Raw genomic sequence first — 20,079 nt, forward strand, 5'->3', positions numbered from 1 at the left:
TTATTGGCTTCTTCCTAGGACACTCTCCTCTACAAGTCCGTTCTGTGCTGTTATCGGACAAAAAAGCAATTTTCGAAACAGAAGTCGGTGACAGAAGTGTAATAAAAGGTAGTGGCGTTGGACAAAGAACAGTGCTTTAGTGAGGAAAAGGGAAGGTAACATGACCTGGAACACTCTGCACCTAAAACAGGGGAAATGTTTCCAAGGCAAGAAAACAAATACATGTGCTTCTTATAAGGCAGGGGTTTTCAAACTGGGGTCCACAGCACCCTGTGGGTCCACAAAAGGTACTATAGGGGTCAGGCGGGTGTCGTGTCTTTACTATCATTAAATTGAAGACTTAGTTTTATCAAAGATTCTCTGTAATTAGTATTACGCGATTAGACTGATTAATCATGTAACCGTAATTAACTAGGAAGTCGGGGCACCAAGGAAAATATTCAGATTACAAGGTTATAATTTCCTAATATAACCTTTCAGATATTTTCATATCTGATCAATTGTCTTCTGATTAATGAATTATTTACTTTACCTCACGTTAGTCTCATTCCAAACGTGGTAAATTGTTGGTTATCTGCACGAACCCAGTCTTCACTATGAGTCATCCATACATCAATTGTCTTAAATAATTGATTTATTACTAACTAAGTAATTCACAGAAATGCATAAACAAACAAACAAAGTCAATATGGTTACAAGAAAAGATAAGGGAATGTGCCCTAGTGGGCTAAACCGGCATGGCGGCATGTTAGACAAAAGGGGAAGTGGGGGTCGACTAAGAAGTCACTACAGAGTGATAATTATAACAATTGAAATGCTAATCCTTTACACATGAACGCTCACTCATTCGGGAACAATTGCAATCAATATATATATTTACACTCAGTATGTCGTCTTGATCGCTGGTGAAAAGTTGTTTATTTTGTAGAATTGTCCATCTCTCCCTCTCTCTCTCTCGCTCTCTGTTGTGGTTAGAGTGAATTGTTCATAGTGACATTCATTCATTCCTTATAGAACGGATGTTTCGGTGGTTGTCGTTCTTCGCGTTCAATGATACCGAATTCCTAGCTGCAGACTAGTAATTCATATCAAAGACTTGTTCTTATTCTGTCGGTTTCGATAGTCTAAAAGTTTAAACACGTGGTATGGTTAAAATATTCAGCAATGGTCTACAACATTTGTCCCCTCCTAATGGAGAAAAACATGGTCTGGTGATAATTTCTCAAAGTTGGGTTTTATTCGGAATTGCAGAAAAGGGCTGTCCCAGGATGCCTGACCCTAACTGGGCTCATGGGTGGTCCTCTGATTTAGTTAAACTCAAAAGGGAATTGGATTTTCCTTCATAAAACAGTCCAAAATCACATTGTAAAATTGTGTAAACAGTATCATACTCACTCATTAATCTTATACAACAATTAGATGTAAACCTCATATCTGAGGCTATTATATAAACAGCGTTATGGTAATGTGGCCACACCGTCTCCCATGAGCTTCCCCAAGTTGTAACAAACGGACCAGTTCGTAGCTGGATTCTTCACCGATCTTTTATACTTTCTCCGGAACATGAAATTTGTTCGGACCTCAAGTTCTGTGAGGTGGAAGAAATTCCTTTGTTCTCTATGAAAATTCACTCTCTCTCTTATACTGTGTGGCCATGAGGCAGGTCTTCTCCTCAGGAATTTACGACCACTCTCTGACCACAGCAGCCTAGTTGAAGGAGGCAGGGAGAGGGGGATGGGGCTTGCTGTACCCAAAGAGGGCAACGTCATGACAGGGGTCTTATTATAATTTGTTTATGAATATCACTAGCTGCAACAGAATATCATTGTTGATACCATTTGTATGTCCCTGTGCCCAGTATGAAGTTGGTTAAGAGGTAGTGTCCCAAGTCAATGCTAACTAGTGTTAAACGCAATGACTGGAAGTCTACAGGAACAATTAGCATGCTAGCTGTTCCTGTACATCCAACTCTGGGGAAGTAGTTAAATGGCTTCATTGCCAAAATCTCAAACTCTCCCTTTAAAATGGAGCTAATTACAGTTTTTTTTCTGCATAGAAAATTCTTAGGCAGGCCGTCTACGTGGTAATTTTCAGGATAGAAAAACAGTTTGTATCAACTTAAACGACCGAAACCTGTTATAAATCCTGCAGAAAAGATTTTGAACTATACAGTGCATTCGGAAAGTATTCAAATTTTCTACATTCTGTTCCATTAGACTTGTTTTAAAATTGATTAAAAAATGTTTTTTCTCTCATCAATCTACGATCAATCTCAAATTACATAAGTATTCAGGCCCTTTACTTAGTACTTTTTTGAAGCACCTTTGGCAGCGATTACAGGTTAGAGTTTTCTTGGGTATGACGCTACAAGCTTGGCACACCTGTATTTAGGAAGTTTCTCCCATTCTTCTCTGCATATCCTCTCATGTTCCGTCAGGTTGGATGGGGGGCGTCGCTGCAAAGCTATTTTTTTTAGGTCTCTCCAGAGATGTTAGATCGGGTTCAAGTCCAGGCTCTGGCTGGGACACTCAAGGACATTCAGAGACTTGTCCCGAAGCCACTCATGCGTTGTCTTGGCTGTGTGATCAGGGTCGTTGTCCTGTTGGAAGATGAAGGTTTTCATCAAGGATCTCTCTGTACTTTGCTCTGTTCATCTTTCCATCAACCCTGAATAGTCTCCCAGTCCCTGCCGCTGAAAAACATCCCCACCGCATGATGCTGCCACCACCATGCGTCACCACGGGGATGGTGCAAGCTTTTCTCTAGACGTGACACTTGGCATTCAGGCCAAAGCGTTCAAGCTTGGTTTCATCGGACCAGAGAATTTTGTTTCTCATGGTCTGAGAGTCTTTAGATGCCTTTTGGCAAACTCCAAGCGGGCTGTCATGTGCCTTTTACTGAGGAGTGGCTTCTGTATTGGTGCAGTGCTGCCGAGATAGTTGTCCTTCTGGAAGGTTCTCAAATGACCACAGAATGACCATCAGGTTCTTGGTCACCTCCCTGACCAAGGCCCTTCTCCCCCAATTGCTTAGTTTGGTCCGGCATCTAGCTCTAGGAAGTCTTGGCAGTTACAAACTTCTTCCATTTAAGAATAGTGGAGGCCAGAGTGTTCTTGGGGACCTTCAATGCTGCAGAATTATTTTGGTACACTTCCCCAGATCTGTGCCTTGACAATCCTGTCTCGGCACTCTACGGACAATTCCTTCGATGTCATGGCTTGGTTTTTTGCTCTGATGTGCACTGTCAACTGTGGGACCTTATATAGACAGGAATTTATTTGGCTTTCCAAATCATGTCCAATCAATTGAATTTACCACATGGGGACTCCAATCAAGCTGTAGGAACATCTCAAGGATGATGAATCGAATGATGAATCGAGTACAATTTCAAGTCTCATAGTAAAGGATCTGAATACTTATTAAAATAAGGTATTTCTGTTTTCGAACATTTCTAAAAACATAACAAAATGTGGAAAAAGTCAAGGGGTGTGAATGCTTTCCGAATGTACTGTACAGTATATATAGATTTATTTGAGAACTAACAATCAAATAAAAGCTAGACAGTCAGGGAGAATTGAAAATTCCAAAAACCCGGGCATTCAGGGCACATGCCCATTGATTTTGTTATAATGTTTGAGCAGAAAAACACAGCCTTAGCCATGGCAAAATGCACATAATTTCTGGAAATTTGCTTTACATGGCAAAATTCTCTCAGCTCAATAGAAAAATGTGTAGAATTGCAGAAAATTGGCTTTAAAACAGCAGCAACAACAAAATATGCCACCAAGATATCTTTGCTTTTCGAAATAATAGACTATGTTAGAATTCAATCTCATTTTACACTTCCTCTTCCAATGAACCGTGGGGAAATCAAAATCATTTGACTGTCTACCAAATCTACTCATTTAAAATGTTGATTACTTCTACTTGTCATTATCATTCACCTGATGATATGACAAGATGTGATTTTTTTTTTGTTGCTAACATATGATGCGGGTCCCTGGGTCGCCGGTGTGTCTGGACGAGGGTTTGAAAACCCCTCTTATAAGGAACATCTCATGTCAAGCCATACACGATGCAAATCATCACATCATTACTCAATAATTCATGCTCTCTTTTTGGTTTCCATATGTATTTCACACCTTGCGTAAGAAGGCTTATAGTCAACAAGGTTGTTTCTCTTTAATAAATCATGATAAAATGCCCAGCCCAACCCAGCACAAGAAAGCAATTTGTTGTGTAACCTCAACATTCTTTCTCAGAGGGCACATTGTAAGCAGGCAATCATTTCTCCAGTTAATCACCTTCACAACTCACTCTAATCACATGACCCACTGACATGCATGACATTGAGTTCAGAACACTGATTGAACAGGAGTCAGGAGGACCCTTGCACCCTTACACCACTGGCCACATGGAACGATGTGGTCCAACAGTAGGCTCCCTCTGTGTTTCTCGTGCTTCCCGTGTTTCCGGAGTGTTTCACCAAAATTCTGGGGAGGTCAGGCGACAAGACCTTTACTATGAATTAAAGACGGCACCGTGGCAACCAAGCGAAGCAACCGAGGCCGCTGAAATGGGCAGGATGACATTTTGCCTGACCCACTGAATGATTTCCCCTCGTACCGAGTTGTGGTAGGATGTTTAACAGGGAAGTCAAACGGGTCACTTTGCGTGTGCAAGCATTGCACAATAAATGTGCACATGAATGTTATTCAATCATTTCATTCACTCTGCTCGTGTGCGTCAGTGAGCGCCTGCAATGCCAAACTCAAAAATAGAACTTGGTTCTATTTGAGATGCTTGACACATTGCAAGTCCTGCCTCCTCCACATCCTTATTGCTTTTCACAAAGACACAACCCACTTGGTTGCTTAAAAGAAGAAACAAGGAGATATTAATCAAAGATAACATACTAAAAACCAACTTGTTTCCCTTTTTGATCTGTGTATTAGTCCTCGGAGTAGAGAAACACACGGTTGTGGTATGATGCGGGTCAAAATTCTACAAAGAACCAGCTATAATGGTGACCATATTCATGATCCGGTTAAATAACAACCCAACATGAATCTCTCAGGACAAACTGCTAGCAACAGCTATCTAGCTAAAAAGTCCACGAATGCTTCCTGTGTGTTTCGACCACAGCTGGTTTTGGTATTTTATCCTGCGTGTCATGATTGCGTCTGGTGGGGACAGACAAAATCAACGTGCGCACATGGACAGATGTGCAGGGCCGGCGTAGCCATGGTGTAAGTCGAGAACGAACAGCTCAGAGGCACATGAACGCCTCCACATTTTCTCACCTTGCTTTGTGAACGCTCTCACCACCAGGCCTGCTCATTACATGGTCCCTGCTCAGGGATCCCCTACGTTAGGGTTTGGTATTTGTGTTGTATTTCTTTTGAATCCGTTTGATCAAATTCCGTTCTCATAGATAATGGGTTAAAAAACAACAACATCTGTACAATAAAATATCATAAAACATGGTTTCAAGGATCATGGGTTAATTGAACAGGTTTAATAGACATGTATTTCTAAGATGGAAGGTTACATAGAGCAGCGTTTCCCAAAACATTAACGCCATCATCCCGGGAACCCTAGACCCACTCCAATTCGCATACCGCCACAACAGATCCACAGACGACGCAATCTCAATCGCACTCGACACTGCCCTTTCCCACTTCGACAAAAGGAACACCTATGTGCAAATGCTGTTCATTGACTACAGCTCAGCGTTCAACACCATAGCGCCGCCCACAAAACTCATCACTAAGCTATGGAGCCTGGGACTAAACACCTCCCTCTGCAACTATATCCTGGACTTCCTGGCGGGCCGCTCCAGGTGGTAAGGGTAGGCAACAACACATCTGGCCACCCAGGGGTGCGTGCTTAATCCCCTCCTGTACTCCCTGTTGACCCACGACTGCGTGGCCACGCACGACTCCAACACCGTCTTTAGGTTTTCTGACGACACAAAGGTGGTGTGCCTGATCACCAACAATGATGAGACAGCCTATTGGGAGGTCAGATGTGTTGTTGGCAGTGTGTTGCCAGGACAACAACCTCTCCCTCAACGTCAGCAAGACAAAGGAGATGATCATGGACTACACGAAAAGGAGGGCCGAACACAACCCCATTCGCATCGACGGAGCTGTAGTGGAGCAGGTCGAGACTTTCAAGTTACTTTATGTCCATATCACCAATAAACTATCATGGTCCAAACACACCAAGGAAGTCCTGACGGGGGCACGACAATGCCTTTCCCCCCTCAGGAGACTGAAAAGATTTGGCATGGGTCCCCAGATCCTCAAAAAGTTATACAGCTGCACCAGAGTGCATCCTGATCGGTTGCATCACCGCCTGGTATGGCAACTGCTCGGCATCCGACTGTAAGGCGCTACAGAGGGTAGTGCGAACGGCCCAGTACATCACTGGGGCCAAGCTTCCTGACATCAAATCAAATGACACAGATTTAGCAGATGTTATTGCATGTGTAAGTGAAATGCTTGTGCTCCTAGCTCCAACAGTGCAGTAGTATCTAACAATTCACAACAATACACAAATCTAAAGGTAAAATAATGGAATAAAAAGAAACATATAAATATTAGGGCGAGCAATGTCGGAGTGGCATTTGCTAAAATACAGTAGAATATAATACAGTAGATACATATGAGATGAGTAAAGCAGTATGTAAACATGATTAAAGTGACTAGTGTTCCAGGACCTATAAACCAGGCGGTGACTCCAGTCACCCAAGTCATAGACTGTTCTCTCAGCTACCGCATGGCAAGCTGTACTGGAGTGCCAAGACTAGGTTCAAAAGGCTCCTTAACAGTGTCTACCCCCAAGCCATAAGACTGCTGAACAATTAACAAAATGGCCACCCGGACTACTTGCATGTTTTTAAACTGCTGCTACTCGCTGGTTATTATCTATGCATAGTCACTTTACCCCTACCCACGTACACATTACCTCGACTAATCTGTACCCCCGCACATTGACTCGGTACCAGTACCCCCTGTACTTAGCCTCATTATTGCTACTTTGTGTTACATTTTATTTTTTTATTTTATCTAGTAAATATTTTCTTAACCAACAATGCAGTTTTAAGAATATAGAGTTAAGTCAGCATTTCACGGGGCATATGACAAATAACATTTGATTTGATCTCAGTGAACTAATCCATTGCGGAGGCAGCAGGGATGGCACAGTCCAAGAAGAAGGGGAGTGTGTGGCTAAGATGTACAATGCACTTCTCTCTCCAGAATGCGCTTTCTCCCGCCAATTTGTGCACATTCATTGTTTCATAAAGTCATTGTGTGAATTGTTTCATTGTTAGTGTCTATCAATTCCCCCATTACATATAGGCCTATCACCAGCAGTCAACTCCTAGCATTTCTAATCTACAATGTTTGTTTGGTTCCGGAAATTTCTGTTAATACATTCAATATACTATTATTCCAGTCTTTTACCGTTCTCATTGTCAGAGTGGGCACGTTGTTTGCAGAGCACACAAACTATTCTATACTTTTGGATTATTTTAATTCCATTTATGAGTTTTGTCAATTTAGTCATTCTGTTTTTTTGGAGCGCTCCTGTCAATGTTGAGTAACGACGTACACCTGTTTACGCATATAAGTAGGCCTATAGGCTACCTGGCCTGCGCAAAAAATGTAGGCATTTAAATATGCCCATTTGGGGATCTGATAGAATTTCTGATTGGCTTAACGCACCACCACTAATGAGCTGTGGAGCTTCTCAAAGTAATGTTCTTCACATCAAACAGCCAGAAAGTATTTTTGTTTTTTTTTACATGCATTGAGAATGACAATAGTTACTCAATGTATTTGAAAAATCTTTCCAGCTCTCTCCCTTTCGATAACCACTCTGCGTGAAAGGGAAAAATGTCATGCTCTGGTCCAGTGGAAATTACAGAAAATACCTTATGATCTCTTATCCCTTGCACAAATAGCCTACAGCTGTCCCAAACTCACTGGTGCAGGAAACTCTGAGGGCCCAGAATATTTTCTACAATGTTGGACAAAAGTTGATACAATGTTTCAAGTTCCTTGCAGACAGGCCATGCTTTGCCAATGTGATTTATAAGATATTTGTTTTTAATCGGGATATTTTCTACCTGCAGGCTGCAATGTTTTTATTTGTTTTTAAAATTATTTTTACATAGTTGGCAATGGCAATAGAAGTTACTTTTTAGGTTTGTATAATTTTGATTTAGATTTGGATCGAATTTTGATTAACCACATAACAATGATTTTGAGATAAGAACAAATGTTGAAAACTGAGATTCTCACAAACATGGCGGTGCTCTTCGATTTGCTCTACGACCCCCACAAGCCACGGGACTAGTCTGAAGCTAACCGGTACCGCTAAATAAAATATAGGTAGTTTTGTGCCTTTATTGAGGTAGTTTTGTGCCTTTATTGATATGTGTAAGAAAATGAACATTTCCTGAACTTCATTATATCTCCTAGATATAGGACAGACACTTTTATGCCAATCATAAACGTGATGTTCAATGCGTTTCTATGGGTTATAGTAGTAAAGGCCAAATTCATTCATATATATTTTTTTGATACCTAAAGGGGTCCTAGAATTCTAAATCAAATAGCTAAATGATCCATGGTATGACCATCTTAAAACAATTCCATATGTCAGACAAAGGCTGTACACTGCCAGCACTGAATCTGCAATGATACTTGCACACAGTAAGTGCATGTGATATTTAAGCTGCCCTATGCTGCTAGGATTCTAGTAGCTCACCTAAACTGAAATGTCACAAAACAAGCAAGTAAAGTGTAGAGAATCATTGTACAAGCTAAACTGCTGTGAAATAGATTTTCCATAACCAAAAATATTGTATTTTCAGCAGTTTGAAGCTGGCGTACAAAACTGAAAGTTAAAGATGCAAAAATGAAACTTATGAATGGGAAGCATAGAAATAGCTCACATAGAACCGATCTATCGCTTCGTAGACTTGCTTTCAATGAGAACAACAGATCTATAACTCACATTTTATGTTGCAGCTTTAATAGGCATCCTGTTAACGGGACAGTTGTAAATCATGCAGTGCCTCGACAAATGTCGGTACATATACAGTTGAAGTCAGAAGTTTACATACACTTAGGTTGGAGTCATTAAAACTCGTTTTTCAACCACTCCACAAATTTCTTGTTAACAAACTATAGTTTTGGCAAGTCGGTTAAGGACATCTAATTTGTGCATGACACAAGTAATTTTACAGACAGATTATTTCACTTATAATTCAATGTATCACAATTCCAGTGGTTCAGAAGTTTACATACACTAAGTTGACTGTGCCTTTAAACAGCTTGGAAAATTCCCAAAAATTATGTCATGGCTTTAGAAGCTTCTGATAGGCTAATTGACATCATTTGAGTCAATTGGAGGTGTACCTGTGTATGTATTTCAAGGCCTACCTTCAAACTCATTGGCTCTTTGCTTGACATCATGGGAAAATCAAAAGAAATCAGCCAAGACCTCAGAAAAAAAATTGTAGACCTCCACAAGTCTTGTTCATCCTTGAGAGCAATTTAGAAATGCCTGAAGGTACCACGCTCATCTGTACAAACAATAGTACGCAAGTATAAACACCATGGGACCATGCAGCCGTCATACCGCTCAGGAAGGAGGGAAAAGGGGGATGCTTGCAAGCTGAAGAACACCATCCAAACCATGAAGCACAGGGTGGCAGCATCATGTTGTGGGGGTGCTTTGCTGCAGGAGGGACTAGTGCACTTCACAAAATAGTTGGCATCATGAGGAATGAAAATTATGTGGATATATTGAAGCAACATCTCAAGACATCAGTCAGGAAGTTAATGCTTTTTGTGGGCAGAATTGAAAGTGTGTGCGAGCAAGGAGGCCTACAAACCTGATTCAGTTACACCAGCTCTGTCAGGAGGAATGGGCCAACATTCACCCAACTTATTGTGGTAAGGTTGTGGAAGGCTAACCGAAACGTTTGACCCAAGTTACGCAATTTAGAGGCAATGCTAACAAATACTAATTGAGTGTATGTAAACTTCTGACCCACTGGGAATGCGATAAAATAAATAAAACCTGAAATAAATAATTAAAATGTTTAAAAGTTTAAATGTATTTGGCTAAGGTGTATGTAAACTTCCGACTTCAACTCTAAGTGTCTTATATCGGCTGAAAATTTAAATTCTTGTTAATATAACTGCACTGTCCAATTTACAGTAGCTATTACTGCGAAAAAATGCCATGCTATTGTTTGAGGAGAGCTCCTACCAACAAAACACTTTTCACTGCGATAGGTTTGATAAATTCACCTCTGAAGGTGAATGTGTACTTACATTCTGAAATCTTGCTCTGATTTATCATCCAAAGGGTCCCAGAGATAATATGAAGTGTCATTTTGTTAGATAAAATCCTTTTTAATATCCTAAAAAAGGTCCATATAGCATGCACGATCGATGTTGAATTTCCACTCGTTCAATTTGCAAAGAAAGGAATCTGTGAATCTAACCCTAAACGTTGTTTCAACCAGTCAAATCACGTTTGTATTTATTCCTCAGAGAACGTAACCAGACTTCATTATATCATTAGAGGTGTAGTATATCCTATAGGACACCAAATTTGGTCAGAGAGCGACGCCTTCATGGCACGCCGATGACACGGGCCGGGCTTCACTTGATCGACTGTAATTTTATCAAACAAGCACCAACCCCGGGTCAAACAAAGCTAGCTTGCCTATCTAAGGCAATAAGCTGGGCTTTACGGGAGTGTCTGTCGCAAAATGTAGCTGCTAACCATGTAAAGATTGTGTTTGGAAGCATTATTTCACGTTAATGAACCAACTTTTTTTCCTTGATTACATGGAATTGATTTAATTGCTTGTAACCCAATTGAAGAATTTTGGATAGGTCATTTGAAAGCGAAAATTATACATGAAAGAAGATGAAAATGTTATTTACTAGGTTTAACCAAAAAGGAAAAGTTGAAAGAAATAGGTTGCAACTTGAAATATTGCTTTGTTAATAATCAAATAAAACAGTTAGCATTGAATCATATTAGGTTTCAATTGAAAAAAAAAAAAACTTATTTACTTGTAACCAGTTTAAGTATTTTTTTTTAGGTTGATCCAAAGTCATCTTTTACAGTGTACCTGGAACCAAAATGGTTTCTACCTGGAACCAAAAAGGGTTCTCCTGTGGGGACAGCCCAATAACCCTTTGGAACCCTTTTTGTCAGAGTGTGGCCAGTATCTACTACAGCATGGCTACTCTAGTGTGGCCTGGCACTTGCAACACCAGGATAGGATAGTAGATTTGATTCCAGCTGGGGCCAGCTATGTGAAAATGTATGCATGCACTAGTGTAAGTCGCTTTGCATGGCATATGACTGACTGGTGCTTATGAACTAACCACACAAGTCTTATTAAAAGCTGAATACTGGGTGTTAGAATCCTGTCTGGCACTCCAGCTTTATGTGGCAGGAAGTTATTTTGTTTCTCCGGAGTGTACTGAAATAGCCCAGAGTGTTAATCAATAGTGCTAGCAAGCCCATTATTGCATTTAATCAGGCCTGGGATTGCTGAGATGAATTCCTCCGTCCGGCCACCACACCGGGATGACAGTGTCCTGAATACTCATTATTGCGTTAGTGTACTCATTATACACCTTGACACTGCCGTACTGGACTGACCTTGTAAAGGACCTCCTCTATCAGCTCTCTCTAATTTACACTTAATTCCAGTACACAGTCCCCCATAGGAAAGATAGGAGGAATGATACTGACATACCTGAGAAATTGCTCTGTGTGCATCCCAAATGGCAACCTCTTCCCTATTTAATGCACTACTTTCGACAAGGCTCTAGTCAAACGTAGTGCACTACATAAGGAATAGTGTGCCATTTGGGACACACACCATCACAATTCTGTGTGTTAATCTAGATAGTATATCCCAAATATTCCCAAAGGTAGGCTACCATAAAGAAGGCAGATATTTCTTAACACAGTATTAAGTGATACTTTCCCATTCGAGGCATAGATGTGTTCGTGGATTTATTGTATTTGGTTCTATGATTATCATTGTTCTAAGAGCTCCTGACAACTTTCCTGAAAGTATGTAGATTCCTTCGAGAACACATCTGTTTTGAGCCTGGTGTGCTTTAGGAGGGCCAGACTGCCATCTGGGTTGTACTGATTTGGCGCAAAACGGAAGAAACCGGACTGAAACAGGGATGAACTAATCAAATCAAATCAACTGTGTTACATGCGCCAAATACAACAGGTGTAGATCTTACCGTGAAACGCTTAGTTACAATCCCTTAACCAACAATGCAGTTATGAAAAATAAGAGTTAAATAAATATTTTACAAAATGAAAAATGTAAAGTAACAATCAAATAATAACAATAACAAGGCTATATACAGGGGGTTCCGGTACCGAGTCAATGTGCAGGGGTACAGGTTAGTCAAGGTAATTGAGGTAATATACATGTAGGTAGGAGTGAAGTGACTATGTATAGCTAAATAACAGTGAGTATCAGCAGTGTTAAAAAAGGGGGGCAGAGTCAATGCAAATAGTCTGGGTAGCCATTTGATTAGCTGTTCAGCAGTCTTATGGCTTGGGGTAGAAGCTGTTTTAGAAGCCTCTTGGACCTAGAGTTGGCACTCTGGTACCGCTTGCTATGCAGTAGCAGAGAGAACAGTCTATGACTAGGGTGGCTGGAGTCTTTGACAATTTTTAGGGCCTTCCTCTGACACTACCTGGTATAGAGGTCCTGGATGGCAGGAAGCTTGGCCCCCGTGATGTACTGGGCTGTACGCACTACCCTCTGTAGCGCCTTGCGGTCGGAGGCCGATCAGTTGCCATACCAGGCAGTGATGCAATCAGTCAAGATACTCTCAATGGTGCAGCTGTAGAACTTTTTGAGGATCTGAGGGCCCATGCCAAATCTTTTCAATCTCCTGAGGAGGGAATAGGTGTTGTCGTGCCCTCTTCACGACTGTCTCGGTGTGTTTGGACCATGATAGTTTGTTGGTGATGTGGACACTAAGGAACTTGAAGCTACCTGAACTTATTCAATAACAAACTCGTTTTGGTTTTCCGTTACAAATCATTTTGCTATTGTTTGCCCTAATAAATACAACCCAGTTCGTCTCCACCTTTAGTGTCTCTGTCTACTCCTAAAGAGAAGAACTTAGCCTTAACCTAAAGTGTGTTCTGGATGCTCACTGGGAACACTCAGAACAGAGCACCCTCTCTCCATTAAGCAGCCAGCCGAATGTCTCCTAAGATAGATCTCCCCTCCTGGAAACACGCGCACAAACTTGCCTGGAAACACGTACAGCGCAGCACAGCCACTTTGCTCTCTCTACCCATCTCAATAACCACTCAATGTCAATATAGTCTTCAGAGCATCTGGTTTGTTTTACGGCAGTGGCTCCGCTTCATCTGCCATCACACCATCCGTGGCAGTGTACAAAAGCTCCTGCTTTAGGATGTTTTACTGCAATGCAATACTAATGTATTGCACCTCAAAAGGCTGAACTTTAGGGTTTAGTGCAAACTCAGAATCCCATTTGCCCATGTGACTCACGGCAATAGAAAAGTCTATGAAGCAGGGCTTCCATTGGGTCCATTTCCAAATAAACATTGGATTATACTGCGTCATAATTCATGTGAGGTATTGGAAAAAAACGAATGCTACAACAGCTGTATCTTGGTTTGGTACAGCTGAGAGAAGTTTATCATAATATTCCTTGTTAGTTGGAATCAATAGCCATTTGTTTCACTGGGGAACAGATGCGAGCTGAAAATGTGAACATGATGTTGGATCAATTACACTCCAATTAAACGCAGCAGCTGTCGGGATTATGAATCTATGAAGACAGACTTTACAAATCGCAGACCAACTGCTCAGTGATCATAATTTCACCATAGAGCACAAGATAGTTTGCTTGCGTTTCATTGGCTCTTAACCACCCGTGCTATATTGTTTGTTTTTTCCGCATTGTTTGTAACTTATTTTGTACATAATGTTGAATTTACCGTCTCTTATGGCCGAAAAGAGCTTCTGGACAGTGATTACTCACCTCGAAATGGACAAATATTATTATCATTTATTTTTATGAGTCGGACAGGAAGGATATACTCCGAACACCCGAACAGGCCCTCCTCCTCGTCATTCGTAGGAGAAAGAAACAGTTTTTGCGGACTGAGATCGGGGTGCCTTGTGAGGATCAGGTCGACGAGTGGCTAATCTTCCTTTGCCATCTGTACTGTTAGCTAACGTTCATCGCTGGAAAATAAATGGGACGAACTAAAAGCACGCATATCCTACCAACGGGACATCCAAACCTGTAATATCTTATGTTTCAACGAGTTGTGGCTGGACAATGACATTAATAACATACAGCTGGCAGGTTATATACTCTATCGGCAAGATAGAACAGCAGGCTGTGGTAAGACACGGGGTGGCCTATGTTAATTTGTAAACAACAGCTGGTGCACGATATCTAAGGAAGTCTCAAGGTTTTGCTCGCCTGAGGTAGTGTATCTCATGATAAGCTGTAGACCCCACTATCTACCTCGAGAGTTCATCTGTAATTTTTGGTAGCGGTCTACATACCACCACAGACCGATGCTGGCACTAAGACCGCACTCAATGAACTGTATACCGCCAAAAGCAAACAGAAAAACGCTCATCCAGAGGCAGAGCTCATAGTGGCTGGGGACTTAGATGCAGGGATACTTAAATCAGTTTTACCTCATTTCTATCAGCATGTTAAATGTTTAGATGCAGGGATACTTAAATCAGTTTTACCTCATTTCTATCAGCATGTTAAATGTGCAAACAGAGGGGGGGGGGGGGGGGGAATAAAATGATAATAAAAAAACTCTAGAACACCTTTACTCCAAGCAAAAATTAAACCACAGGACTGTTTTGCTAGCACAGACTGGAATATGTTCTGGGATTCTCCCGATAGCATTGAGGAGTGCATCACATCAGTCACTGGCTTCATCAATAAGTGCATCGGTGACGTCATCCCCAGTGACTGTATGTACATACCCCAAACAGAAGCCATGGACCCCAACCCCTCTTTTATGCTGCTGCTACTCTCTGTTTATCATATATGCATAGTCACTTTAACTATACATTCATGTACAAACTACCATGGACCACAGCATTTACCCCCAAGCCATAAGACTCCTGAACATCTACTCAAATGGCTACCCAGACTATTTGCATCGCCCTCCCCCTCTATTCTACACTGCTACTCAGTTATCTATGCATAGTCACTTTAATAACTCTACCTACATGTACATATTACCTCAATTACCTCGACACAATGACTCTGTACCGGTACCCCCTGTATTTAGCCTCGCTATTGTTATTTTACTGCTGCTCTTAATTATTTGTTACTTTTATCTCTTACCTTTTTAAGGTATTTTCTTAAAACTGCAATGTTGGTTATGGGCTTGTAAGTAAGAATTTTACTGCAAGGTCTACACCTGTTGTATTTGATTTGATTTATACAGGCCACCTGAAAATAAACACTCTATCCACTGGGATGATTTATACGCACTGCCATTGAACATCTCAACTCACTGACTAGATCTGTGGGATGCCAGATGCCCATTGCTAGTGGGGAGAGAGTGAAGCCAATGAATCAAAGCAAAAGTTGACAGGATGTATTAGGAGATAAGGTTGACAACAGCAGAGCACATTGAGTAGAGGAAACCGCAGGCTTTGAAGACACGCGTAGCTACCCACTGGGCTCAGACGTCAGTTCAACGTCTGGTTTTGATTTACATTTGGTAGAGTCGTCAACTAATGTGAACTCAATGTGAAATAAACAAACAAAAAAATGGCACCACATCATTGGATTTAGGTTCAAAGTTGGGGAAGAGTCGTTCAAAATTCTGACGCAGTTGACGAATCAACACATCCGTCATTGCTGCTGTGAACTGCATCACAAGAGACATGCCAAACGGGAGATGTATAAAAAACATTATATACAGTTGAAGTCGGAAGTTTAAATACACCTTAGCCAAATACATTTAAACTCAGTTTTTCACAATTCCTGACATTTAATCCTAGTAAAAATTCCCTGTCTTAGGTCAGTTAGGATCACCACTTTATTTTAAGAATGTGAAATGTCAGAATAATAGTAGAGAATTATTTCATTTCAGCTTTTACTTCTTTCATCACATTCCCAGTGGGTCAGAAGTTTACATACACTCAATTAGTATTTGGTAGAATTGCCTTTAAATTGCTTAACTTGGGTTAAACGTTTCAGGTAGCCTTCCACCAACTTCCCACAACAAGTTGGGTGAATTTTGGCCCATTCCTCCTGACAGAGCTGGTGAGTCATGTTTGTAGGCCTCCTTGCTAGCACACGCTTTTTCAGTTCTGCCCACAAATCTTCCATAGGATTGAGCTCAGGGCTTTGTGATGGCCACTCCAATACCTTGACTTTGTTGTCCTTACGCCATTTTGCCACAACTTTGGAAGTATGCTTGGGGTCATTGTCCATTTGGAAGACCCATTTGTGACCAAGCTTTAACTTCCTGACTGATATCTTGAGATGTTGCTTCAATGTATCCACATAAGTTTTGTTCCTCATGATGCCATCTATTTTGTGAAGTGCACCAGTCCCTCCTGCAGCAAAGCACCCCCACAACATGATGTTGCCACCTCCGTGCTTCACGGTAGGGATGGTGTTCTTCGGCTTGCAAGCCTCCCCACTTTTCCTTCAAACATAACGATGGTCAATATGACCAAACAGTTCTATTTTTGTTTCATCAGACCAGAGGACATTTCTCAATAAAGTACAATCTTTATCCCCATCGGCAGTTGCAAACCGTAGTCTGGCTTTTTTTATGGCGTTTAGGAGCATTGGCTTCTTCCCTGCTGAGCGGCCTTTCAGGTTGTCGATATTGGACTCGTTTTACTGTGGATATACAGTGGGGCAAAAAAGTATTTAGTCAGCCACCAATTGTGCAAGTTCTCCCACTTAAAAATAAGTATTTGGTCACCTACAAACAAGCAAGATTTCTGGCTCTCACAGACCTGTAACTTCTTCTTTAAGAGGCTCCTCTGTCCTCCACTCGTTACCTGTATTAATGGCACCTGTTTGAACTTGTTATCAGTATAAAAGACACCTGTCCACAACCTCAAACAGTCACACTCCAAACTCCACTATGGCCAAGACCAAAGAGCTGTCAAAGGACACCAGAAACAAAATTGTAGACCTGCACTAGGCTGGGAAGACTGAATCTGCAATAGGTAAGCAGCTTGGTTTGAAGAAATCAACTGTGGGAGCAATTATTAGGAAATGGAAGAAAAAAAACACACTGCCTTGATGTAATTACTTTCTAGTCATGCTTGTGTGAGATGCAAAGTGCCTGTTTCCCTAAACTAAACCATTCCCTCTTTCCAGGTAGTCTGATGAGATACATACTTAATGGTTCTTCTATGTCCCAAATGGCACCCTATTCCCTATGTTGTACACTACCTTGACCAGGGCCCAGTGCGGGCATAGGGCAGTAGGCTGGATTCAAACCTTTGACACGACCTCTCTCCACTGTAATCCTCTTTAATAAAGTAAAAAAAATAGCGTAAAATATTTATTCAATAAAAAAATACAAAAAATAAAAAGGGAATGCACTATGCAGGGAATAGGGTGCCATTTGGGACACAAACTATATATCCCCATTGCCAGAAATCAAATGACAACACCCTCAGCTCTGTCATCAAACAGCCTCTATACTCTGATCCTGAATCTGTGGTTATTAATTCCACTCCAAGCCTTTGTTTAGCTCTTCAAGTAACTGATATTTATAGCTGCTCAGATACCACCTCTCTACCACCATCTCCTTTTTTTCCAGAGCTCCCATGTGCTATTTGGTGTCATTACACACATACAGATGACACAGTACACTCACTCAGATCCGCAGTAAGCTACACAACACAAGTCCAACTGGGAATGGTATACGCTCTACGAAACCAATCAGTGCGCTTCCCGGCAACAGTGCAAGGCACACTGGGACTCATTAAAAACAATAACTGTCTCAAACACTCAGGCAGTCCACAGACACTGATGATGGAGACCAACCCCAGAAATATGTACAAAATCAAATTTAAAAATCACACAAAAAAACAAGCATGAATTTGAACAATGAGAGGGATTCTCCAATGATTGTGTCAGAATTCTCTGTGGGAACACGGCTGACTCATTCAGGATTAACAGAGACAGAGTTCCAAATGGCACCCTTTTCCCGTAATGCACTACTTTGTACCGGGGCCAATAGGGCTCTGATCAAAAGTAGTGCACACTAGGGCATACGGTGCCATGTGGGATGCAGACGGTCAACAGTGGCTCCAAAGCTAAAAAAAACCAAAATAAAAATAAACATTTTGATCAGTTCTCTTGAATGCTGTACCATTCTTCTCCCTATTAATTTCACAAAATTATTTTCCCAGTTAGAGTTTCACAGAGAGCATTGTGGGAACTTGTTGTTAGACTGGCACAGATCGAGACAAGGTGAAAGGCCAACAGTCAGAGGGAATTAGACAGGACAGACATATAGGCCTGCAGTTTTATTGAGATGCCTACTAAGAAACAGGGTGAAGTAAAATAATAATAATACATTGTCACATTCCAAACGTACATACGACAACTGACTCCATGATCAGATCCTGGTTCAGAGAGAGAATGAAACTGCAGGTCACTACACACACTGATTCAGGATCAGTGAGATGACAGCATCCCTTGCTTATCATTCTGACAGGGGCACCAGAAACATTCACCTCTAAGCCACCTGGTAATAACCCTACCTTCTCTGCACTGCAAGGCAACCTCAACAAAAGGGACCATTTATCCACAAAGGCTTCTGAATGTTACACACAGTGTTAAACTGGGGCAAGGCAGGGAAAACCAAATCAAAATACCTGTATAATGGCAGATTTCCCTGCCAAGAACAAAATCAACCAAGAAGGTGTATGTGCTATCCTTTAGAGATTACTACCATGCCAATAAGGAAATATCTATCTGGAGAAAGGAAATGAATAAAAAAAAATGCTTACAATTTACATAGTAGATATCAGGTAGTAAGTGTGTTTTAAGAATAGTACACCAATAAACTCATGGGCCACACATAGTTCTCATTTTAAAAGGGGCAATCTGGGATTGGTGCATCTATTTAAGGATTTCTAAAGTAATTATATACGTGTCTACAAATACTGTATAGCTTAAAAACATGGTTAAAACGAATATTAGAATATTATACAGTAGTTGATTGTTTTAATCATTAACGTCAACCTGGGACACTCACTAAGTTTCTGTCCTGAAGTTGAACCCTGTCAATTAGCCTGCCCTGTTATGATCTTCCATTTCCCCTGGTTAGTATTACTGAGAATACCTAAACGCTAGCTTTTTTGTCTATTTTACTTTTGTGTTTTTCCATAAACTATACCTTCCGTGGACCATATGCCCGCCCAAAAGCCCATCTTTCGCATCGCAACACCTGGGCAGGTAAGTATATATATTTTTTAACTTTAATACAAAATGGTCACATATTGACCACGACTCACCATATTTGCTGTCAGCGAAGGTAGTTGAAAGAGACTGGCAAAGACACAACACCGCGAAGATGGAACACGGCGAATCCATTAGGCTACTCTTTACTAATCCATTGCACACCTTTGCTAAAACATTATTACTGTCAGTTCTCGATAAAAGATGGTCGAAAATCGCTGGGTGAGATAACAGCGAATTAAAGTAGGCGATTTGCGGAGCAATGTCTCGGGTCCGCCACTTCACTCCTGCAGTCGCGACAGGATTCAGCACCGCGAACAGCAACCTTCAGAAGGCGCCCCTCCTAAATTCTGACGTCAAACAGGCATGGCGAGGGGCCCGTGCATGGTCTCTGAGCATGCACCTCATGCATGAATCAATGATTTGCCAGTCTAACCACGAACATGGTACAGACACGAAATAAAAAGACAAAAGTGAAATTGAACAGAAGTTGATGCAATAAAAACAACTCTAGCGTAGGCAATACA

The 20,079-nt window shown here is 41.2% G+C and overlaps 1 protein-coding gene across 1 annotated transcript in view; it reads right to left on the bottom strand.

Moving 5' to 3' along the window:
• The window catches only part of LOC139367219 (protein tyrosine phosphatase receptor type N2), a 264,778-nt gene extending 244,955 nt beyond the window's left edge, over nt 1–19,823 (bottom strand). The window contains exon 1 of the mRNA XM_071105432.1: nt 19,609–19,823. Coding sequence (XP_070961533.1) covers nt 19,609–19,687 — 79 coding nt within the window. The 5' untranslated portion in view covers nt 19,688–19,823. The remainder of the gene's footprint in view (nt 1–19,608) is intronic.
• Between the last annotated feature and the right edge of the window lie 256 nt (nt 19,824–20,079).

The sequence above is a fragment of the Oncorhynchus clarkii genome, chromosome 15, assembly GCF_045791955.1.
Source record: "Oncorhynchus clarkii lewisi isolate Uvic-CL-2024 chromosome 15, UVic_Ocla_1.0, whole genome shotgun sequence".
Lineage (NCBI taxonomy): Eukaryota > Metazoa > Chordata > Actinopteri > Salmoniformes > Salmonidae > Oncorhynchus > Oncorhynchus clarkii.